Below are 23,102 nucleotides of genomic sequence, written 5' to 3'. Positions count from 1 at the left end.
CTGTTCTTTGAAGAACTATAAACTCTGGTTTATACTAGGGTCGTCCAAATCGCTCGACGCTCGAACTCGCTCGTCACTCGCTCGGAAATTGCTCGTAAAATGCTCGTCCCATTTTTTCGCTCGATTGTAAATAAGCCACTCGGCTCGGCTCGGTTTGTAAACAGGTCAGCAACGAGCAAAGGTATGCTCGGTTCGGTTCGGCTCGAATATTTTTAATTTATTTTATATATAATTATATATTAACAAATATATAAATATATTGGCACCACACATAAAATATAAGTATACACTTTTTTAAATCCTTTTAATTTTTTCCTATTCCGTTAATTTTATAGTTTTATTAGTTCGATTATATCTCACTTCAAACTCTTCTCATAAAAATTTACAACATATTATACATTTGTCTAAAAACTACTAATTTGTTTACAAAATATATTATTTACAGCTTTCAAACTTATTTCTTATTGAAAATTTTAAATGAAAAATAAATAAAAATTGCTCGAAATCGCTCGATATTCGATCGAAAAATGCACGATTCGATTTTGACCCGTTTTGTTTTTTGCTCGGTTCGAATTTCAGCAATTCGGTTCAGTTCGGTTGTAATGAGCCAAGCAACGAATAAGCCTTCGCTCGGTTCAACTCTGCTCGGCTCGTGAACGGCCCTAGTTTGTACCAGGTCTACTGTGGTGCATGTAATAGTGTTATTAGAGATTAACAAAAACGAATAATCAAATAACCATGGTTGCGCCTAACATTTATTTTAGGATTCTTGTGCAACTAGAAATTATTTTGGGATTCTTGTGCAACTAGAAAAGACGAAGCTTATATATTATCTAACTTGAAGCTTATATATTATCCAACTTGTTTGAGGCTCGTGTATTACACGAATAATTGATAAAAATTTTAAACGTTAATCATTAAATGAAATACAATCAATAAAATGATCATATATTGTTAATACAATTATAATTACATTAAAATTACAGAAATTGCATAATTAATATAACACGTATATGTTACAAATAAGTAAAACCTTCTTTGTACATTACATTTGTGATTGTATTGGTCGGTATACATTGTTTATCAAAAATCAAACTATTTAGTTCATGTCTGCTTGTAACTTTTGATATGGTAACATATAGGTCTGCTTAACTATTCTGTGTGACAAATAAGGTTCTTTAAGTACATACCAACTCTAGATAAATGATAATGAAACTAATAAAAAAAATATTCATGCACATAAAATATCATACTTTTTAATCAATTTATATGATGTCATTTGAGATCATCTGCTTATTTTTATCAAAAAAACATGGTTATCCCAAAACCCGGATTACCTGAACGTTGTTGATATAATCATCCTTAGAATCTTTAGAATTTGTGATAAATTTGTTGGCATTAATATTCTGTGTATGATAAATTTTTAGTTGATTTTATATTTTATAATTAACAATTGTATAATCAAGTAACATATAAAACCGAAAAACTATAACAACATGATTTGTTTCATTTCATATGAATTGTAATTGCCAGAAAAATAACAAAAGCATATTAGTCTTAAAGTCATGTTCAAATAACAATGAGTTAGCTTAAAGAAAATATTAAATACGTAAAGTCATGGTTATCATTGTTTCCAATATTTCTTGTGAAACCTCATCTTCATTCTCCAATTCTTTTTCTAACGGACTTGTTTGAGTAATATGTTGCTCTCTCACTTCTTCTTTTGCAAAGTAGTTTGCAATCAAGTTCCCCAATCTTCTATTCTCTCTATTTCTCTCAATCTCCTCCGCAATTCCATCATTGCATCCATTGTAGATTGATCCACTTCAAACATTCTTGGAACATTGATCACCATTGCAATTCACTTTCTTGTTTATTTTTATCTGGTGCCTTTCCCTTAGCTCTTCTTTTTGTCTCATAGGAATCATCTTCATAGTTATATTTAATATATATGCATACGTCATTATTTTAGTAAGCACACCCGCATAAAAAACAACATTCAACAAACCATACGCACATGCCGCAACGCGCTTTTACTAGTAACCTATTACACATCATAACAAACAATACAAACCAATACGAGAGGGTAAATTTCACGAACCCGTAGCAACATACTAGTATTATTTTAGGAGATGAGTTGGGAATGCTCTTAGTAGGAAATTGGCCGAACAATTTATTACCAGACTGATTGATTATAAAAAGTATTTAAAAACATTGCAGAACCGAACCGACCACTGAATGAATATGTAATAATCATCCGATAAAGATTTACACATCATCAGATGACACACACTCTAGAACTATTATATTTTGTTTTTTAAAGCACATAAAAATTAAAGGTGGCCTGGCGTTATATATATATATATATATATATATCGGTGGCGACCGAAACGGTGATAACCAATAATTCATATATCTTCGATCTCTATATATATATATATATATATATATATATATATATATTCTCCTGATCTCTTGAAACTGCTGTACTTTGTGCTTAGGAGGTGGTACAGTGAGTAGCTATGTGTGGGATACTAGCAGTGTTGGGTGATTCTCAGACTAAAAGGGCTCGAGTCCTTGAGCTATCTCGCAGGCAAATTAAAGTCTTTATATATATGACTCGTTGTATCTTGGTTTCCTTCTTTAAAAGAGGTTAGTATATAATGGGTTGTGCCGGTGTAGGCTAAAGCATCGTGGTCCAGATTGGAGCGGTCTGTATCAGCGTCATGGTTGCTATATAGCTCATCAACGGCTAGCCATTGTTGACCCGGCCTCTGGTGATCAACCCCTCTTAACGAAGATAAAACTATAATAGTAGCGGTAACTCATTTAACCATCCACTTATAATTATGTTCAGATTAATTTACAAATTAATATTTTAAAATTTTAGATATGTTGTATACAATTAATTGTACGTCTTTCTTATGTGTCAATTAACACATCATATATGCGGACCGTATGCTTTGGCTCTTGTAGAGCCGGAAGACCAGTTTCATCCTATCGTAAGGCTTGTATGTATGACCGTTAAAACGTGCTGACCAGTTTTACTTATTTAAGGGCCCAACTCATATCGATCAAATTTTTTAAATTCTTGTAGCTACTGGTTATTATATAAAAACTAGACAATTTTCGTAACATGCATGATATTCCAGGTTAATGGTGAGATACAATCATGAGGATCTTCGCAGTTGATTGCCTCGTCATAAATTCAAAACTGAAAGCGACTGTGAAGTTATTGCACATCTTGTGAGTTCTTAAATCATATAGCTAGGTAGATTGAAAGCTAGCTTTACGATTACTACTAATAGATTACATCGTTGCAGTACGAGGAGCATAGAGAAACCTTTGTGGACATGTTGGACGGGATGTTTTCATTTGTTTTATTCGACACCCATGATAACAGCTTCATTTCTGCCCGCGATGCTATTGGGATCACACCTCTCTACATCGGCTGGGCACTTGATGGTAACTCTTTTCCACGTTTTTGAAACCGGCCAGTTCGAGTAACACTAATTATTGGGTGCTTTGTGTAGGTTCGGTTTGGATATCATCTGAGCTAAAAGGTTTAAATGATGAATGTGAGCATTTCGAGGTGTTTCCACCAGGACATCTGTACTCAGGCAAAACAGGCGGTTTTACAAGGTGGTACAACCCTCCATGGTTCACCGAGGTGGTTCCATCTACTTCTTATCATCCTATCGTTCTAAGACACGCTTTAGAAAACGTGAGTGTTATATTGTAGATTTTGTTACTAGCTATAGTTGTTAACAACAAATACACCTTGAACTATAGTGTAGTAATAATAATGGCGTAAACTCTAGGCCGTGATCAAAAGGCTCATGACAGATGTCCCTTATGGAGTTCTTCTATCCGGAAGTTTAGACTCGTCATTGGTGGCATCGATTGCCGCCCGTCATGTGTCCAGTACAAGAGCCGCCAAGTATTGGGGAGCTCAACTTCATTCTTTCTCAGTTGGTCTAGAGGTAATATTAAGCTCCAGGTTAGATGGGCTTGGGTTCGGACTTCAAACCCTTTTCCTAACGTGCTTGTTGGACAGGGTTCGCCGGACCTAAAGGCTGCAAAAGAAGTAGCCGATTGTTTGGGCACGGTTCATCATGAATTTCACTTCACTGTTCAAGTACTGTTTCAGGCATATAATACTCTGTATAGCATGATATTTTAGTGACTATTGTTGAGAATGGTTTAAATACAATGTGGCAGGATGGTATTGATGCAATTGAAGATGTAATTTACCACATTGAAACATACGACGTGACAACGGTTAGGGCTAGCACCCCGATGTTTCTAATGGCGCGCAAGATCAAGTCCCTTGGAGTTAAAATGGTGCTCTCAGGTGAGGGCGCGGATGAGATATTTGGCGGGTACTTGTACTTCCATAAGGCACCCAACAAGGAAGAGTTTCACCGGGAAACTTGTCGCAAGGTATTCGGTTTATATTCTTATTTATTGACAGTAAATCATATTAGAAGATTTACTTATGAGAATGTATTTCCTTTTTGAGTGTCTCAGATCAAAGCTATTCATCTATATGATTGCTTGAGAGCTAATAAGTCAACATCGGCTTGGGGGTTGGAAGCACGAGTCCCATTTCTAGATAAAGAGTTCATCAATGTGGTAATGAGTATAGACCCCAAAATGAAAATGGTAAGATATCGACTCTAATATGAAAACAAGCGTTGACCAGATACTAAGTGACAGTTTCCACAGATTGATATGGAGAAAAACCGAATAGAAAAGTGGATTCTACGTAAGGCTTTTGACGATGAAGATCACCCATTTTTACCAAAGGTATCGACTTTTCATCATTGATGTCCTACTTTTGGAATTTTAAACGCGTTGTCGTGCAGCATATTTTGTATAGGCAGAAAGAGCTGTTTAGTGACGGAGTTGGGTATAGCTGGATCGATGGACTAAAAGACCATGCTGAACTTCATGTAAGGATTTTATTATGTTTCTACTGCAAACAATTCTCTAGTGCTTGATATAGTTAACTGTTATTCAGGTGACCGATAAGATGATGCGTAATGCTGCACATATCTTTCCTCACAACACACCACAGACAAAAGAAGCATACCACTACCGGATGATCTTTGAACGGTTTTTCCCTCAGGTCTTGGTTACTTCATTGTGGCTTGTTTCAAGTACCTCGGATCATTGTTCTTACTATTGTTTCATTTAAATTTCAGAATCCAGCCATCTTAACCGTGCCGGGTGGTGCAAGTGTGGCCTGCAGCACTGCTAAAGCAATTGAATGGGAAGCTGCATGGTCTAACCATCTTGATCCATCGGGCAGAGCTGCTCTTGGAGTTCATGATTCGGCTTATGAGAAGTGCCACAAAGAATGTGGAAGACAGGCTCAAGATAATGGATACAACAATACCTGAACTCATAATTCAAAGCTAGAAAATAATGGTTCCAAAAAATAATACTCAAGTTATAGTGTATAAAAAGGACTTGGTAGTTAATGACTTAGTGGTACATTTGGTTATCTTAAATAACAACAATAAATAAGATTTTGAATTTGTTTTCAATTCTAAATTGGTACCTAACAAAGACTGCAAAACGGTCAGAATACCAAAAAATGGGTTGGCCCTAAAAGAACAAAGCCGTGTAGAAGAGCTGATTCCATGTATCGGGCAACCCGGGCAGACACCAATGGGTGCAGTCAGGGGTGCCGTTGGGGTTGGCCTTTTGGCCGGTGCTCGTGTCCCCACTGTATATTGACGGGTGAGCATCTTTTCTCATTGCTGATAGCATGGTAATGTCAAGTAAATAAACCGGAGTTTGCATTTCTTTTAGCACAGCGTCGACCACTTTCATCTCGTTTGGGTACACCCCCGAGAATACTGATGCGCTCACAGGTGCCGTCTCGCCATAGCAGCTCTTGGTGTTTGCCAATGCACTCCACTCTGATGGGCTGCAAATGGATAGAACTACATTTTATTAAAACAAAAGTAGAAAATGGTGCACTTATGTGTTTGAAGTTGTAATAAATACATAAGACTAATAATAATAAATAATAAATATTATTATAGATTAAGAATTAATGATCAGATCATCAGATAATATTCTTTTTTGGAAATTAATGACATGCCAACAAATTAGATAAATTTCTATAGATATAATTACACTACAAATTTACAATGATACTAAATCTTAATACCTAAATAACTAAAAGAGTAATAATCTGCGTATCTAAACTTAATAGTCATCCAAACATGACATGTTATATCCATACAGATTACAGACATCACATGGCAGAGTTATCAAAACACAAACCAATCATCCCATCCCATGATATCATGTGGCATGACATATTAAACTAAACCAAGAAACGAGGGTGCATACATGTAGTGAGTAGGTGAGAAGGACTGAAAAAAAACTCTGGTTCTGCTGGTGTCGATATTGGAATCAACCCACTGGCCCCACGTCCTTACCGCAGTTTCCATAGCAACCATACGATCCATGTCCTGGTAAATCGATCCACCGGATTCCATCACGTCCCACCTGCACCGCACCATATATAAACCCACCCTTTAATCAAATGCGTTATTGTTACTTATATATTCACAAAACCACAAGGGTACGTCCGCCCCGGCTATTAGGAACATGTAAAATGACAATACTAAACTAACCCTTGTGTAACCCCGGTATGACTCCACCAGTGACCAGTATTAAACGACAGAACATCGGCGCCCGTCCACGCCCGTGCGTTTTCGGATATGTCCTCCAGTTTAAGAACCCGCCGCCCGCCCACTGAATCAATATCCACCAAATACTGCGCCTTGTAATACGACAATGTAACATCGTAATCCTGTCCGTTCAAATACCATACATTAAACGCGTGAACTCCACAACCCACAGTACAATAATTGAAGATCCAAGGGCTGAAACTCACTCACCAAAAACTTGAATGTAGAAAGCGGGTATCCTCTCATCACTTGCGTGGCGACACGTGGCACGGATGACCACGTCAGACAAATCAACGACTCCCATTGGTTCCGTCCTAACGAGTCCCCCACAAATAATACCGTTTTCCCCTTCATCCTTTCCAAGAACACCAGCCCATTAAACCTAGTCAAATCAATTATTAACCCACAAAGTACAACTATCAATGCACAAGGTACTACCACAATTAAATTACTTAAACCCATTTAAAAAATGACTGACCTGGGTAGCTCACAATTAGTGGGCTGCCAGCGGTACTTGAGGTAATCCGAGTCGGGTCGGCCGTACATTTGGCAATTGAAGTCCGGATCGATAACCGGGCAGGAAGCGGACTGGTAGGCCGGGTAAGAATCGTCGTGGACCCATGAGCCCATGAAGAGTGAACACTGGGAGTTGTTGCCCTGTAAGATCGGGCGTGAGTGAGGATGGTTATGGTCATTGTTGTGGAGATGGTGAACTAACAAGTACGATGAGGCGAAACCCACCAACAATATTGTCGAAATCGAGATTAAAAGACATTTGGTAGATACAAAGGCCATTGGGGGAAGAAAAAAGAAAAAGAAAAAGAAAAAGAGGGATATTTTGGTATTTGGTTTCACCCTTCACGTGTGTCGGATCGGACCGGTTTTATATAATGTTTTGAGCAATGGGAAGAATACTATAATTTTATATATAGCAGGATAGGATTATTAAATGTAAGGTGAAATGAAATAATATAATTTTAATTTGACGGTGATTTGTTTCGACTACATTTGTTTATTTATAGTTATACTAATAATATTTTTTATTTATGTACTGATGGAATACTAACCAAAAGATCCTTTGCTAAAGTTTTCAATATCTAGGCTTGTTTTCATATTACTTTTTATCTCTAGTCATTATCGAGATAAATCGATAATAGATCACATTGGTGTTTGTATAACAAGTTATTCTTTCTGTTAGATTAACGTATCTAGAGATGTATTCATTAATGATTGAGTTGCTTTAATCACAAAGTTACATTGAATTATACATCAACTAGATTTTATTCCCTGAATTACGGAGGTTGTTTTACATTATTCGTTTTTAATATATATATATATATATTTGGATTTTAATTTTATTTATTGTAAGAAAGTTAATAATTAATTAATATACTTGAGGTTTGATAAAAATGGTTTCACAAATAAATGATATATTATAATCCGGTTTAAAAGCTATCTGGATTTGGTGATACCCATTACCCTTTTATTTTCTTTATTATAAAATTGTTTCTTAATTATAAATAATATCTTTTTTTAAATAAAATAGGATATTAATTTTTAGTATATCCTTATTTTATAAGATTTTCATATCAAATATTTGATTAAATTAATTTTTAATATAATAAGATGTTATAACATGTTTAAGAGCTATCTGAGTTTGGTGAGACCTTTACCCATGATTTCGGGTCAAATGCGTGAGAAGCCTTCATTTACAAATAAAACAATCTGATGGCTTGAGAGAATGGTTGTTTTACATTTGTTGTTTTTTAATATTTATATTTTGGATTTTAATTTTCTTTATTGTAAGAAAGTTGATGTGCTAAAAGTACTTATTAATTTATTAACTAAATAAACGCTAATCTAGACACTAAGTAATAATTCTATACTCTTAACTTAACTAAAACTACTAACCGGCAAGTGAACCGGTCGACTCTAGTACAGCTAAGTAAGTCCGGATATCGAACCCACGAGACTCTTTTAATTACGTTAACTAGCTAAATTAGACTTAACTACGAACACGACTATTTATTTATTATTATTTTGAGGGGGTTTTACTAATAAACTAATTAATAAAACTAAAGACGACTAAACTTAGAACTTGGACTTAATTCAAATAATGATAAGCAACCACCTAGGCTATAATCCCTAATGTATCAATTATCAAATAGTTGGAAAATGCTAAGTTATGGAACTGGGATCTTAAATTATTCACTTGAAGAAAACCTAAACAGGACCCTGACCATTCTCAAGAAGACACCTATTGATTTCTATTAAGTTCTTAAAAACACCAGTTTAACTAGACTCGCTTACGGTCGCTAATTTATTTTATGACAAGTACCTCCAAACGAAATCCTACCTTACAGCGCGGAAATCAAAGGTAGTTAAAGTATTCACTCGAGTAGATAAACAAGGCTGAAAAGTCAAACCTAGACGAACTCCTTACGAAGAACTAAATCTAGCAATCTTAAACAACCAAGACTTATCATATAATCTATCACCTCTCAGCTATTTAGATTAGCAGCACACTTAGGTCTATTTGATTTATTAATATTATTCCTATGACTTTATTGCAAATCAACCATAAACTAGTCAAAAACACACAGTAGATGACCTAACAGAATCCTATCATATAACATATCATCACCAAGGAAACTGTGAAACACTAAAACTCATCAAACAATCCTAAGCACACATATGCATCGAAAGAATACAATAAACCTCTTACTTAATCATAAACCATAACAAAACAAAATCCAAACCAAGATCAAACGTCAACAAAAATTCACCATAAAGCTTAGGCGGTCTAAGGGTTTAACCAACAACCATACTCAAAGACAAAAGAAAATAAATAGGTTCAAATAATGAATTCATAACAAAAACAATAATTTCAAACTAAATAATAATGATGTTTGGATGAGTAGGTGTTGAACCCAAACGCTTTTTAATTTTCTTCTTTGTATTTTCTTGGTTCTCTGCCTTCTGTTCTTTTCGTGTAGCCGGCTCCCCCGAAATAACAATAATGAGCTCCTTTTAATAATCTATATTGCCCACCGCCTTTCCTCCATTTACCTCGTTAATTCTTTTCTTTAGATCCTTCTTACGGCCCAGCCTACCTAGCCCATTTTAGATTTAATATGGCACTCATCCTAGGCCCATTGAAATTTACGTGAAGTCTTCATAGTTTACTCCTACATTGCAACTAACCAACATTCAACTAAAATACATATAATATACTTTTCAGGTGGGAACCAAGCTAAATCACAGTCACACATTCTCATTCCTAAAGCAACTAACACCATGTATATATGTTTATATTAGGAACAAAAACATCACCAATCATAAAATATATCTTCATTTATCTTATTTTGATTTTAACGATAAGTTTAATCATTTTAGTTGATTATCTTTTCAGACCTTAAAAATCCATATAGCAACCAACTAAGAATAATATTCAATAAAAACTTGGCTAAAAAGTACTTAAAAATGTAAGAAATATTTATGTAATAATATGTATATTTTAGACCACATCAAAAGTTAATAATATACTTAGGGTTTGATGATTAAAGGGTTTCATAAATAAATTATATGCTATAACTCGTTTAAAAGCCATCTGGATTTTGTGACCTATGACCCGCTTATGTTTTTTACTATAAAATTGTTTATTAATTATAAATAATATCCTTTTCTTTTTAAATTGGATGTTAAATTTTAGTATATCCCTATTTTATAGGATTTTCATATCAAATAATTTGTAAGATTAATTTTAATTTAATGAGAAGTTATAACCCGTTTAAGAGCTATCTGGTTTTGGTAAGATCAATACTCATGAATTTGGGTTAAATCAATAAGAGACCTCCATTTAAAAATCAAGCAATCTTGTGGCTTCCATAAAAGAGGGGAGCGACCACATCGTGACATGTATTATTTTAGGGGTTTTATTTATATATATTATAGATATAGATGTTAGTGGTATCTGATCAACTTATCAAAAATAAACATTTTAAGATATAAACTTACATAATGTGCTTAAACGGACATGCAACATCGGTGACACTTATTTGTTATAGGTATCGTCATAATTATCGCCATTGCCATAGTCGCCATCAACTTTGTTTCACCTGCGCGGCTGTTGTCGTTGCCACAGCCACCTTCACAGTTGTCGGTACTACCACCACCACCATCATCGTCGTCGTCGTCGCCACCTATGCCACCACCACATCCGCCTCTTTCATCATAGCAGCTGTCAACTCCATTGTCACTGTCAGCGTTGACTCGCTACTTTCGTCATGTTCTCAATTGCCGACAACAGCCTCCACTCTATATACCATAAAAATACATGTTCTGAGTGACTCGATGTTGATACTATTTTTTTTTTCTAAGAGGACTCTTCGGTTGTTTTCACGCAAGCCACATATCAATCAATCAATCAATCATACCCAGTAAAATCCCACCGACAGCAGAGCTATAGGTAGGGTCTGGGGAGGGTGGGATGTAGGCACACCGTACCTCTATCCAAAGGAATAAAGAGGTGGCTTCCAGAGAGACCCTCGGCTCTAAGAACATGTGTATGAAGCAAAAAAAAGGAAATCAAAGTTTAACATTTATATAAAAAACTACTACTAATTATAATAATATTAATAATAAGGTCACAGTTTAACCGCAATATAAAAGCTAATAATAATAATAATAAAATATGTAAGGGAAATACCATTATGGTATGTGACCTAAATACGTTAAGTCTAAGCCCTAAGGTATTCAATTCTCTCTAAAAATCCTTAACTTTAATTCTACTTCTCCACGAATTCCTATCCTCAACCATGTCCTCGGAGAGGTTTAGGTCTATCAAATCATGCCTAATCCTCTCATCCCAAGTCAATTTCGGTCGTCCTCTACCCCTCCTCCCCTCTATAGTAATGTTTTCTACGGATCTAACAGGATTCGTCGTCTGTCTTATCTTTGCATGTCCAAACCATCTCAATCTCCACTCTCTTATCTTGTCTGCTATGTTCGCCACCCCTAATCTCTCGCGAAGCACAACGTTTCTTATTCTGTCTAGCCTTGTGTGCCCACACATCCAACGTAGCATTCTCATTTCTGCTACCTCCATCTTCCGCACTTGTGCCTTCTTGATGGCCCAACAATCTGTTCCATATAGCATTGCAGGTCTAACTGCCACCCTATAGAATTTTCCCTTCAGATTAGTCGGGAAACTCTTGTCGCACAATATACCTGTGGCTGCTTTCCATCTACACCATCCTACCTGAACTCGGTGGGTCACATCACTGTCTAATTCCCCATCGCTCTGTACAAATGATCCTAAATACTTGAACTTCATTACCTGCGGGACCACCTGCCCTTCAATTGTGATGTGTGCGTCTTCACTGTCGTTTATCTCACCAAAATCACAGTGTAGGTACTCCGTCTTAGATCGGCTAATCTTTAAACCTTTTGTCTCTAAGGTTGTTCGCCACTCCTCAAGCCTCATGTTTAGATCTTGTTTTTTCTCAGCAAGTAACACAATATCGTCTGCGAACATCATGCACCACGGGAGAGTCCCCTGAATCGACTTTGACAACTCATCCAAGACTACTGCAAAAAGAAACGGGCTCAACGCTGACCCCTGGTGAAGACCTACCTCTACAGGAAAGAAATCAGTATCCCCCACTGGCGCACGGACACTTGTTTCACTCCTGGTACACATATCCATAATTATCTCTATGTATTTCCTGGGCACTCTTCTACCCTCCAAGCACTCCCAGAGCACCTGTCGTGGCACACTATCGTAGGCCTTTTCTAGGTCAATAAACACCATATGTAGATCACGCTTCTTCTCCCTATACTTTTCCATTAATCTTCTTATAAGGTGTATTGCCTCTGTGGTGGAACGCCCCGGCATGAAGCCAAATTGGTTGACCGTAACCTGAGTTTCTCGTCTAAGTCTAACCTCAATCACTCTTTCCCATAGCTTCATAGTATGACTTAGTAGTTTGATTCCTCGGTAGTTACCACAACATTGGGCGTCTCCTTTGTTCTTATAGATAGGAACTACAACGCTGCTCCTCCACTGGTCTGGCATCTTACCTGATTTGAGAATACTATTGAACAGAGTAGTTAACCACATGACTCCTTCCTCCCCCAGACACTTCCACACCTCGATGGGTATGTTGTCTGGGCCAACCGCCTTAGACCTTCCCATCCTCCTAAGTGCGTCCTTCACCTCTTCTCGTGTGATCCGTCGGCAGTAGCAGTTATTCGATTGTTGTCGTTGAAAGTTTGTGTTGTCATGTTCTTCTTGGTAAGCTCTCCCATTGTTACATAATTATCATCCTTTTTAGCCAAAAAAATTTTAAAAGCAATATATTATGTTATCGTAGAAATCCCACTTAAAGCAATATATTACGTTATCGTAGAAATCCCAAATGCCTTCACGCCGTTATGATGGACAGGGATGGTGTAGGGTTTTATCTGCCGCTATAATGCCCCAATACGAATGGTCTTACGAGATACAAAGTTAGATCAACTGTTTAAGATGGATAGATTGTTAAGGTTATGAGTAATGATTAACGTTCTTAAAGAGCATTTTCCATCACATCGTCACCATGTTTTTTAGCCAAAAACGTGTTCAATGATTAAGGTCCTTAATGCCTCTTTAGTCATTACCATTGCAAGCCATACATGAATTTACTATAGAAATGGTCATGCACATTTAACGCCACATAAGGCTAATAACTTTTCCTTTACTCATATTTTACTCCATGTCTCAGCCACAACCTTCGATCCGATCGTCTAAGTTGAGTCGGTTTAACACTTTCATATCTTTGCATTCTGAATGGTCAACGATAATTTTATGTTAGGTCATGTTGTTTCACTTTTATTGGACAATAAATGGAAAGTGTACAAAGAATCTCAAAACCCACACCTTTTCATTATGATCATAAGATCACCTCCAACATCAAAAATTTTCATATAAATGTATGAAAATGCATTTCCTTCCACTCATTTTCTTTCTTTATTTTCTCTTTCTTTCACCTTCACAACATCAAAAATTTTCCTACCATCTCACTCTTATCTCTCTTCACTGACTCATCATCCATGTCACAAATACAGCCAAAACGCATTACAATGAGTTTGGTCAAATTTATAAAATAATTTGAATTCAAGATTTAAGTTGTACGTGTATTTTCTATAAATATCCTTTTTTTACTAATATTATAATTATTATTGTTGATTCGTTTTTCTGTTTAATCATGAATAATTTAACTATGTTAAACCAAACAGCTCTCAAGTAACGTTTAATTACTATAATGAGTTTAGTCATAAGTAACATTTAATTAAGTAATTATGTGATTAAATGTTACCACAGAGCTATTTTTGGTTTAATATAGTTAAAATTATTCACCACTCTTCCCAAGCAAAGAAAACAACCCCCAATTGTCCTGATTTCTTCTCTTCTTCCATGGCCTTTCTATCAATCTCGATTTGGATTATACTATTTTCGATTTCGCCTTATTGTCCTCATCCTACCTGTTACCAATTATTCAAAGCAACAACTGCCAATGCTCTCTATTCATGGGCTCATGGGTCCACGATGATTCCTACCCGGTCTACCGATCCTCTTCTTGCCCTGTCATCGATCCGGATTTCAATTGTCAAATGTACGACCGACCTGACTCCGATTACCTCAAGTACCACTGGCAACCCACTAATTGTGAGCTCCCCGGGTCAGTCACTATAGCATTAATTCAAATCACTTCGCTTCTTGAATGCTAACATTTGGTTTAAGATTGTTGTACTTTGTGCGTTAATTGTTGAACACTTGTGAGCTAATTTGACCAGGTTCAACGGGCTTGTGTTTTTGGAAAATATGAAAGAGAAAACATGGATATTATTTGTGGGGGGCTCAATAGGGAGGAACCAATGGGAGTCGTTGATTTATCTGACGTCATCATCCGTGCCAAGTGTCGCCACCCAGGTCACGAGAGGATGTGCCCTTTCCACATTCAAGTTTTTGGTAAGTCATTATCAGTCCTTAGTGTTCATTTAATGAAGAAGGAAATGAAATGAATTATTTCTATTCTTTTTTTTTTCATTTCATTTTCTTCCGGTTCTTTCCAAATGAAAAGGAAATAATTTTCTCCCAATTTATTCGTTTAACCCTTTTACTTTCTTTCTTTTCTTCCTTTAAATGAAATGAGGAACACATAATTTTTTCTTCACTCAATTTCCTTTCCTACGTCTAACATATTTTAACGGTCAGGATTACGATGTAACGTTGTCATACTACAAGGTGCCATATTTGGCGGATATTGATTCTGTGGGCGGGCAGAGGGTCCTTAAACTGGAAGACATATCGGAAAACGCACAAGCGTGGACGGGCGCCGATGTTCTGTCGTTCAACACTGGTCACTGGTGGAGTCATAAGGGGATAGCCAAGGGTTAGTATTGCCATTTTATATCTTCCTGAGTGCATGCATTTGATTAAAGAGTGGGTTTATATACGGTGCAGGTGAGACGTGATGGAGTCTGGTGGGTTGCTATACCAGGATATGGATCGTATGGTTGCAATGGAAACTGCTGTGAGGACGTGGGGCCGATGGGTTGATTCTAACATGTATGCACCCTCGTTACTCGGTTTAGTTTAATCTGTCATGCCACATGATATCATGGGATGCTTGGCTTGTGTTTTGATAACTCTGTCATGTGATATGTTTGGATAGTATGGATAAACGTACTATACTTTTAGTTACCTGGGGATTAAAATTTAGTTTCATCGTAATGTATACATAAATAGAAATTTACCTAGACTATTTTTCCAAAAAAGTATATTATTTTATACTTAATTCCTAAATTTACCTAATGTAGTTTCATACATTTGCAGCCCATCAGAATGGAATGCGGACAGCACCCGTGATCGCATCAGTATTCCCAGAGGTGTACACGAACGAGACGAAGGTGGTGGACACGGTGCTAACAGAAATGCAAACTCCGGTTTACTTGCTTGATATCACGACCATAGTGGGGACATGAGCACGGGTCAAAAGGCCGATCCCAACGGCAACCCTGACTGCACCCATTGGTGTCTACCCGGGTTGCCCGATACATGGAATCAGCTTTTCTACACGGTTTTGTTCTTTTAGCCTTTTAGGACCAACCCATTTTCCACTATGTTAGAAGTTAAATTCTCTACGCGTCGATAATAAATAGATTTTTTATGTAATCATTTATGAGATGAAAATAACATTAGGTTTGAAAATATATATAAATGTTACCATGTTGGACACACACACACATATATATATATATATATATATATATATATATATATATATATATATTTGAACGAGTAAGAGGGCCACCTTTGACTTCACATATGGCTCGGCCGGCGTCTTGGGCATGGTGTTGATAAGGGCATCAATTTTTTTTATTAAAAAATTTATATTTGTTTAAAAAAAATAACCTTATATAATGAGAGTTTGATACTCCATAAACCAAAAGACCCAAAAATGTTATTGATACAATAAGTCACTAATTTTGTTTTGTTAATTCGTATTACAATTATCGCTAATCTTTAAGAAATATAATACGGTGTCTATTTTTTAGTACTCGTCTTGGGCATTTGAATTCTCACAGACGGCCATGCTAAAAGCATTACGCCACAATTAAAAATGGGCACCATTGTCATGTTCCGCCATACCTTAAACGACGCTAGTGGTAAGAAATAAGTTGGGAAATTTCACATGACCCATTGAATGATTCAATGACTAATTTATTAAATGAAAGTTTTTTTTTCTATATCATTTTTAAATAATCGAGAACATTTATAACTTATATATATAAACCTTTGTATATTTTTAACAATACTTTGATAATTCAATCTCTAATTCTTTCATGTCTTTTAAAAAAGTAGATCAAAGATATAGATTGATATTTTCATGAGTTAATGGGTAATCAAAGATATAAATAATTAATTAAACAAACTTGATTTTGATCATTGGTTTAATTTACTTTGCTGCTACTATGCTAGTCCACGAGAAGAAACAAGAAAACATTGCTCGAAATTAAATGAAACAAGTATATGGGCTTAGGCTTTTGTTGATGGATTACCCTTAGCCACCGAGCTGCTAATTAATTGTGGGCTATTGATCTTGGGCTACAAAATAGACAATAAAACAAATAAAATAAGAAAGGAGATCGACAGTTTGCATTTAAGAGGGATTGCTTTAGAGATGAGCTTGGGATGGTACCGGTACCGATCACGAAAATCGGAAATATTTGATATCGGTATCGGAACTGAAATGTTCAGTTCGGTACCGGTACAGTATTGGTATTTCGTGCAAAATTCGAGAAATACCGGAACCGTATCGATTTGGTACCGACGGTACCAATAGGTACCGGTACCGAAAATGCTCATCCCTAGATTGCACGATAGACAATTTGTGGGACACGGTTTTCTAAGGGGCTTCTAGGGTTGTTCACATAAAGGTATGAATGAAAAATGGGACCAGTTTGGTGAGTATTAGTAACCTTAATCATATACTCAGCGGGGAACTTATCCGTCGAGTATCAAGCATATGCAAGACTAAACAAAATGTGGTTGCTGGTTGTGGTTGAGGATTTCTGTTAAATATTATATGTCCCTTAAAACATATTTCAGGCTACTTCTGCGAGCCTGTCTTTTTACCAGCGTACAACAGCCGAAGCAGTATGTACTTTCAGGATTATCCTAGCACCCGAACCATATTTGTAAGGAGAGAGCGGGATCAGGAAAGTTGGAAACAAACTGAATTGAACTATGGTTGTTATGGTATCTGGTTGTGTCTTGTGTCTTAAGCCTTCTACATAACCTACTATATATAGCAGGGAACAAGTGATGAGTCATTCACCAAATGATGACACATGTCGCACACATAGGGCATGCATTTAGATTACGATACTTTGCCATGACTCATCAGTCATGTCGACACTTGGAAGCTCATGGAGTGCAGATCACCAGAAGTTGCCACATAGCTGCTGACTCAAATCGACACATGTCACAACACTCCTTTGGCGATGACAGATGTCGTGATGACTCACCATTCAGATCGGTACATGTCCCAAAACCTGGTCCAACCATCAAAAATACTAAGGCGGCTCACAGTGGCGATGCAAAAATGCGTCATCAAAGCGCCAAATTGCCTCCATCGTCCATGTCCGTACGCGTCGGGTGCATCATTGCTAATGTCACTAAGTGTGTCTAGTCACACAAAAATCTCATCCACTTGAAAATGCGTGTAAAATTTGTGGCCCTTCCTTCTTATAAGGAGCTATCTGAGTGAGACAATCAATTTTTCTATTTCACCAAAATTTTAAGTTCTCAATCACACATTTTAGAGTATCGATATCATATTTATTCTACTCTTTGGACTTGTTAATAATTTGTTTATGATCAGTAAGACATAATAATAATAATAATAATAATAATAATAATAATAATAATTATTATTATTATTTTTAGTCCAAAATTTTCAACAAAATGGAATCGGAATCACTAGTAAATTCAAATACCGTCGCGATTTACAAATAATTAAAAAAAAGTTAGGCGTATATGCATTAACAATCGCACATTCTTCGATAGTAATAATAATTTGATTAATTAATTATGTGTGGAAATTATATATTAATTCTACATATATTAATTAATCATAATATGGATATGTTATTGTTTAAGATTGTGTGTTATCTTAGACTTTGACGTTCGATATATTCTTTTTCAAACTATAAGATATGAACCCATCAATTAGAGGAATTTAATATTAATCTCTTGAATTGTCATAGTTATATATTCAAACAGAATTATTGTATGTAACATATAATATTATTGTATATATATCGTGGTCCTTGATTTGAATGCAATACCTAAGTAACACCAAACAAAAATGATGTTAGTAACCAAACACAAAATAACTCTGTTGCAACACATGATGTTAGTAACCAAACACAAAATAACTCTGTTGCAACACGCAAGCAATATTGCTAGTATTTTATCATTTGAAAATTTTCAAAATGATTTCTTTGTAGAAAACAAATTCAAATTTTCTTAAAAAATGTTATTTTAAACTATAATTTTTAATCTTTAAAAAACTTCAAATGCTCTCTCAACAAAACTTAAAAATCATTTTAGTAACGTTTCTCTAGTTATCATTATCACTTATTATTAATTGTATTTAGAATATAATGATATAACATCTATATAAAATCGATAATTATTTATTTTTTTTGTATATTTTTCTCTAGTTGTATGCCTTCTGCCAACAAAAAGTCAAAACGATTTGTTATTTTTTTCTAGTTTTGGACCCATAGACTAATGACATTTGTGAAAAAAAAAAACAAACTTGTTAATAAAGTCTTATTTATTTACTTATTTTTATTTATTAAAAACAATACATTTTTTAAAATTGTATTTAATGTTCTTTCTAAAAAAATGTATACTATCTCTAAAAATTCTTTTTAAGAAACACACTCTACAAAATTTAAAAACTTGCTAAAAGAACATTTTTTTACAATAAGAAAAAAAAAGTTAACATGAAAAAAAAACGTTTTTGGTTATTTTAGATATATCAACATTTTCGTGAGTTACATTTTCAGGTGTTTGAGAATTACTTACTCCAGATGTAAGGTCGGGAGCATATGGGTCGGGAACACTAGTTGAAGGCTCACCCAGTTGATGTGAGGCCGGTGACTCATCTTGGTCACTATGATTAATTTCTTCAGATGTTGAGGCCCATTTTGGAACCCATTTTAACCAACTCAAGATGTCATGCTTTTTCTCTCTTTCACAACTCTGTTGGGAGTTATAAAAGAACTCTGTTTCAAGAAAGTCACAGTCCATGGTAGTGTATATTTGACGTTTTGTTGGGCTATAACATCGGTACCCCTTTTGGTTGACCCCATAGCCTACAAAAACACATTTCTCAGCACATGAGGGTTCTTTTAAGATATTGGAATTAATATGTTGTTAAGGGGTTCATTTAAGATATTGGAATTAATATGTTTTTGGTTGACCCCATAGCCTACAAAAACACATTTCTCAGATTCTGTAGGGTGAATATTGGAATTAATATGTTCTTAAGGGGTTCATTTAAGATATCTGGAACTTGAGGGTTAATAAATTTAAGATCACAAATGCAAGGGTTTGAGGCAATAACCTCAAACCTGTTACCTCCATTACAACCGCTTAACTCATTTGCAGTGGTGGTGAACTGATTGATTGATTCCTCTTGCTAGTCGTCGATGCTGCTGTGTTGTTCACCGATTAAGCCAAATACGTGTCTTTCACAGATATTCCGTTGGTCGCCGCCGTTGATATTGGCTTCAGAGCCGCCGACGGTGGCCGCCGCCTTCCCCTCATGTTTGTGGTTTTGAGTTTGAGTTGGCCATCGCTATTTGGACTGTAAGGTTTTTGAGGTCACCTAATGAGTTACCGCTTGAGTCAGATATGGAAACTTGTGCACGGTTTGGTTAGTTGGTTTATTTTGGCACTGAGGTATATGACGAGCAGTAAGATCCTATGATCGTTAATACTGCTCTGATACCATAATAGCTATGATAATCAGAATACTAGAGAGAAGAAAATGAATTGAACACAGTTTGATACTATCATAGCTATTATGATTATCATAGCTATTATGGTATCAGAGCAATATTAACAAAGGGAAGCTTAACAAATGGCAAGCTTAACAAATTCTTTTTCATGAGCATGTGATAATTTTGACCTAACAAGTGGCAAGCTTAACAAATTCACTCACACAAATTAGCTTACCGGCCGTTTATTTGCCCTGAATTGATTGCTAATGAACAACTTTTAACACCGTTAGGGTACTAGTGGCGTCTCCCTCCATGAAGAGCTTACTCGGTTGCAATCTTCAAAGCACCCCAACCAAATCCCCGAAGAAAACTGGTTCCGAGAAACCAAATGTATTTTGTTGAGTATGAAGATCTCCATGGTGTAAAGTAATATAATTCAAAAGGACTTTGAGATAAAAATAATCCATGATTGCTTCTGGTCACGTTAAAATACCAAGAAATTGATGCAATTAGCCAAAATCACTCATTTTAAATTCTTTGAAAAGTAAAGAAATGATCTGGCACAATATTGTATTATCTGATGCGGTCAAGATTATGTCATCTACATACAATAATAAATAGGCCATACGAGTTCCATTTTTGTAGACCAAAAGTGAGGTGTCATTGGTTGTGCTTCGAAAAACGCATTTGGTTATATATGTTGCAAAACAATCATACCACGCCCTTGGAATCTGTTTCAAACCGTATAATGATTTTATTAACTTGCAAACATGATTTGAATAACAATTATCCGTAAAACCTAGAGGCTGAAACATATGAACTGTCTCGTTAAGATCGCCGTGTAAGTTTTAACGTCAAGTTGATGGATTGGCCAATCTCGGGAGACCGCAAGGCTGAGAACGGTTCATATGGTGGTGGATTTGACCACGGGGCTGAAAACCGTCTCGTCACAGTCAACGCCCACCTGTTGACTTTTACCATTTATTACCAAACGGGCTTTGTATCGTTGTAGCGTACCATCGGAATTAAATTTATGGAAGAAAAGCCACTTGCACCTTATAATATTTGTATATGGTGGTTGAGGTACTAGAGCCCATGTGTTATTGTCCATCAAGCCCCGGTATTCGTCAGTCATGGCTGCACGCCAATTTGGATCGGTAAGGGCTTTAATGTGAGATGTTGGGATTGGTGATAGGATATCAGTTTGTGTGTGGAAGTTGAGAGGAACTCGAGGTTTGTAATTCCAAGTTTGGATCTAGTGGTCATTGGGTGAGATGGGGGCGATGGGGAAGGTGGTGGTGACGGTGGATGGGTAGCGGAAGTGTGGTTATGTGGGGAGTGACCTGTAACACCCACAAAGTTTAGGTCCAAATTTGAGAAGTTTATAAAAGATAAATGACCAAAAATAATCATGAGAAAGGTAATAGGAAAAGGTATGATAAAGAAAAGGAAACATATTATGTTAAGGGAATAAGTAAAAAAATTTCATCCCACATGGAGGGTGGGAAAGAAATAAAAGCACTTTATAAGGAAAGAGTTTTCCATGGAAATGTTCTTATAGGGCTAACCACTCTCACTAGTCATAGCGGAGGGTGCGAAGCACCCGACGCGCACGGACTCGGACACGAACTCGGGCGATGGGCGTAATGTGGCATTTTGATGGCACACTTGGCACTTCGTACGCTCACATCGCCGCGCGCCGCATATGGGCCGCTTTGGTATTTTTGAATTATGGAAAATCGACCAAGAAGTGACAAGATACTAAAGTTCAAGGACTAAAAATAAAAATTTTGATTTCCAGACCCATCGCGCTACGTGACGGGTATACACATTAGATCATCGCGCTACGCGATGCAGATTCCCATGAGTTTAGAAAAAGGGGCGTCGCGCTACGCGATGGTCCAGAAGGAAGGGGGTATCGCGCTACGCGATGACCCGGTTAAGTAACCGGATCAACCACGTGTCAACACGTGGCAACTTCTGGTGGATTGCGGCGTCGCGCTACGCGATGGCCTGAGGAAAACCCCATCGCGCTACACGATGGTGGTCAAAACTTTGCCTATAAAAGGGGGCTATGGGTTTGAAGCATTTTCATTCCAAAAACACCTTTCTTTAAACACACATAACCTCGGGGAACGTGTCCGACCATTTTGAAGTTCCGTGGTCCCGATTTCTCGTAAAACGTGCATGAATTGAAGTTCTGACGCTCCGTCGAGTGGTTAAGCGAGTTTGAAACAAGGTTCTTACGGTTTAAATAGAAGTGCAACTTGTACAAGGCTTAGGCAAATCAAAATACCCGCGTAAGGTAGGGATTCTGCTTAATTTATTATTTTATTATTATTTAATAGCTTAGACCCTAGTCAAGGGTATAGTCTATACCTTGATCAAGTAAGTAAGTGAAGTATAAACTTTCATAAGATAAGATTATTGATGAAATGTTGCTCTTTATTTTATAAAGATATTACTTATGAAAGAAGAAACTTGATATATACGTTTCTTCATGATGAAGAAACATAGCATATAAATGTTTTACAAAATGAAATGAATATCAAGGTAAAGGTTATGCAAATAGACTTAATGTCTATAACTAGATTGTAGATCTAGTTATTTATAGAATGTTATTCTCATACTATAGGTTCGAGATAAAGATCAGACATCTGTTGGTGAGAAATCTTGAAATCAACAAAAGATGAATACGTCCAAACCTTTTTATAGTGTGAAATGTTTTATGACATGAATACGTCTATGTACTATATATTTTGAAAAGATATTTACTCTTTCAAACTATGGACTGTTATCCATATGTAAAAGAGTTATGGAAATATT

The 23,102-nt window shown here is 36.2% G+C and overlaps 1 protein-coding gene and 2 pseudogenes across 1 annotated transcript; 2 read left to right on the top strand and 1 right to left on the bottom strand.

Annotated features, from left to right (window-relative positions):
- The first annotated feature begins 2,522 nt into the window (after positions 1-2,522).
- LOC143604863 (asparagine synthetase [glutamine-hydrolyzing]-like) lies at positions 2,523-5,583 on the top strand (annotated as a pseudogene).
- On the bottom strand, positions 5,503-7,508 carry LOC143604864 (protein PMR5-like). Its single transcript, XM_077081209.1, has 5 exons — positions 7,192-7,508; positions 6,924-7,095; positions 6,657-6,835; positions 6,370-6,528; positions 5,503-5,938 (listed from the first exon to the last, which is right to left on the bottom strand). The coding sequence occupies exons 1-5, from the start codon at positions 7,506-7,508 to the stop codon at positions 5,614-5,616; spliced, it is 1,152 nt and encodes a 383-aa protein (XP_076937324.1). The 3' UTR covers positions 5,503-5,613.
- Positions 7,509-14,237: 6,729 nt separating this feature from the next.
- On the top strand, positions 14,238-15,850 carry LOC143604866 (protein PMR5-like; annotated as a pseudogene).
- Positions 15,851-23,102: the final 7,252 nt, after the last annotated feature.

Source organism: Bidens hawaiensis, unplaced genomic scaffold (assembly GCF_021521415.1).
Source record: "Bidens hawaiensis isolate Kalapana, Puna unplaced genomic scaffold, B.hawaiensis_p1.1 tig00067184_1, whole genome shotgun sequence".
Classification (NCBI taxonomy): domain Eukaryota; kingdom Viridiplantae; phylum Streptophyta; class Magnoliopsida; order Asterales; family Asteraceae; genus Bidens; species Bidens hawaiensis.
The sequence above is the reverse complement of the archived record's forward strand: the minus strand, read 5'-3'. Positions and strand labels throughout refer to the sequence as shown.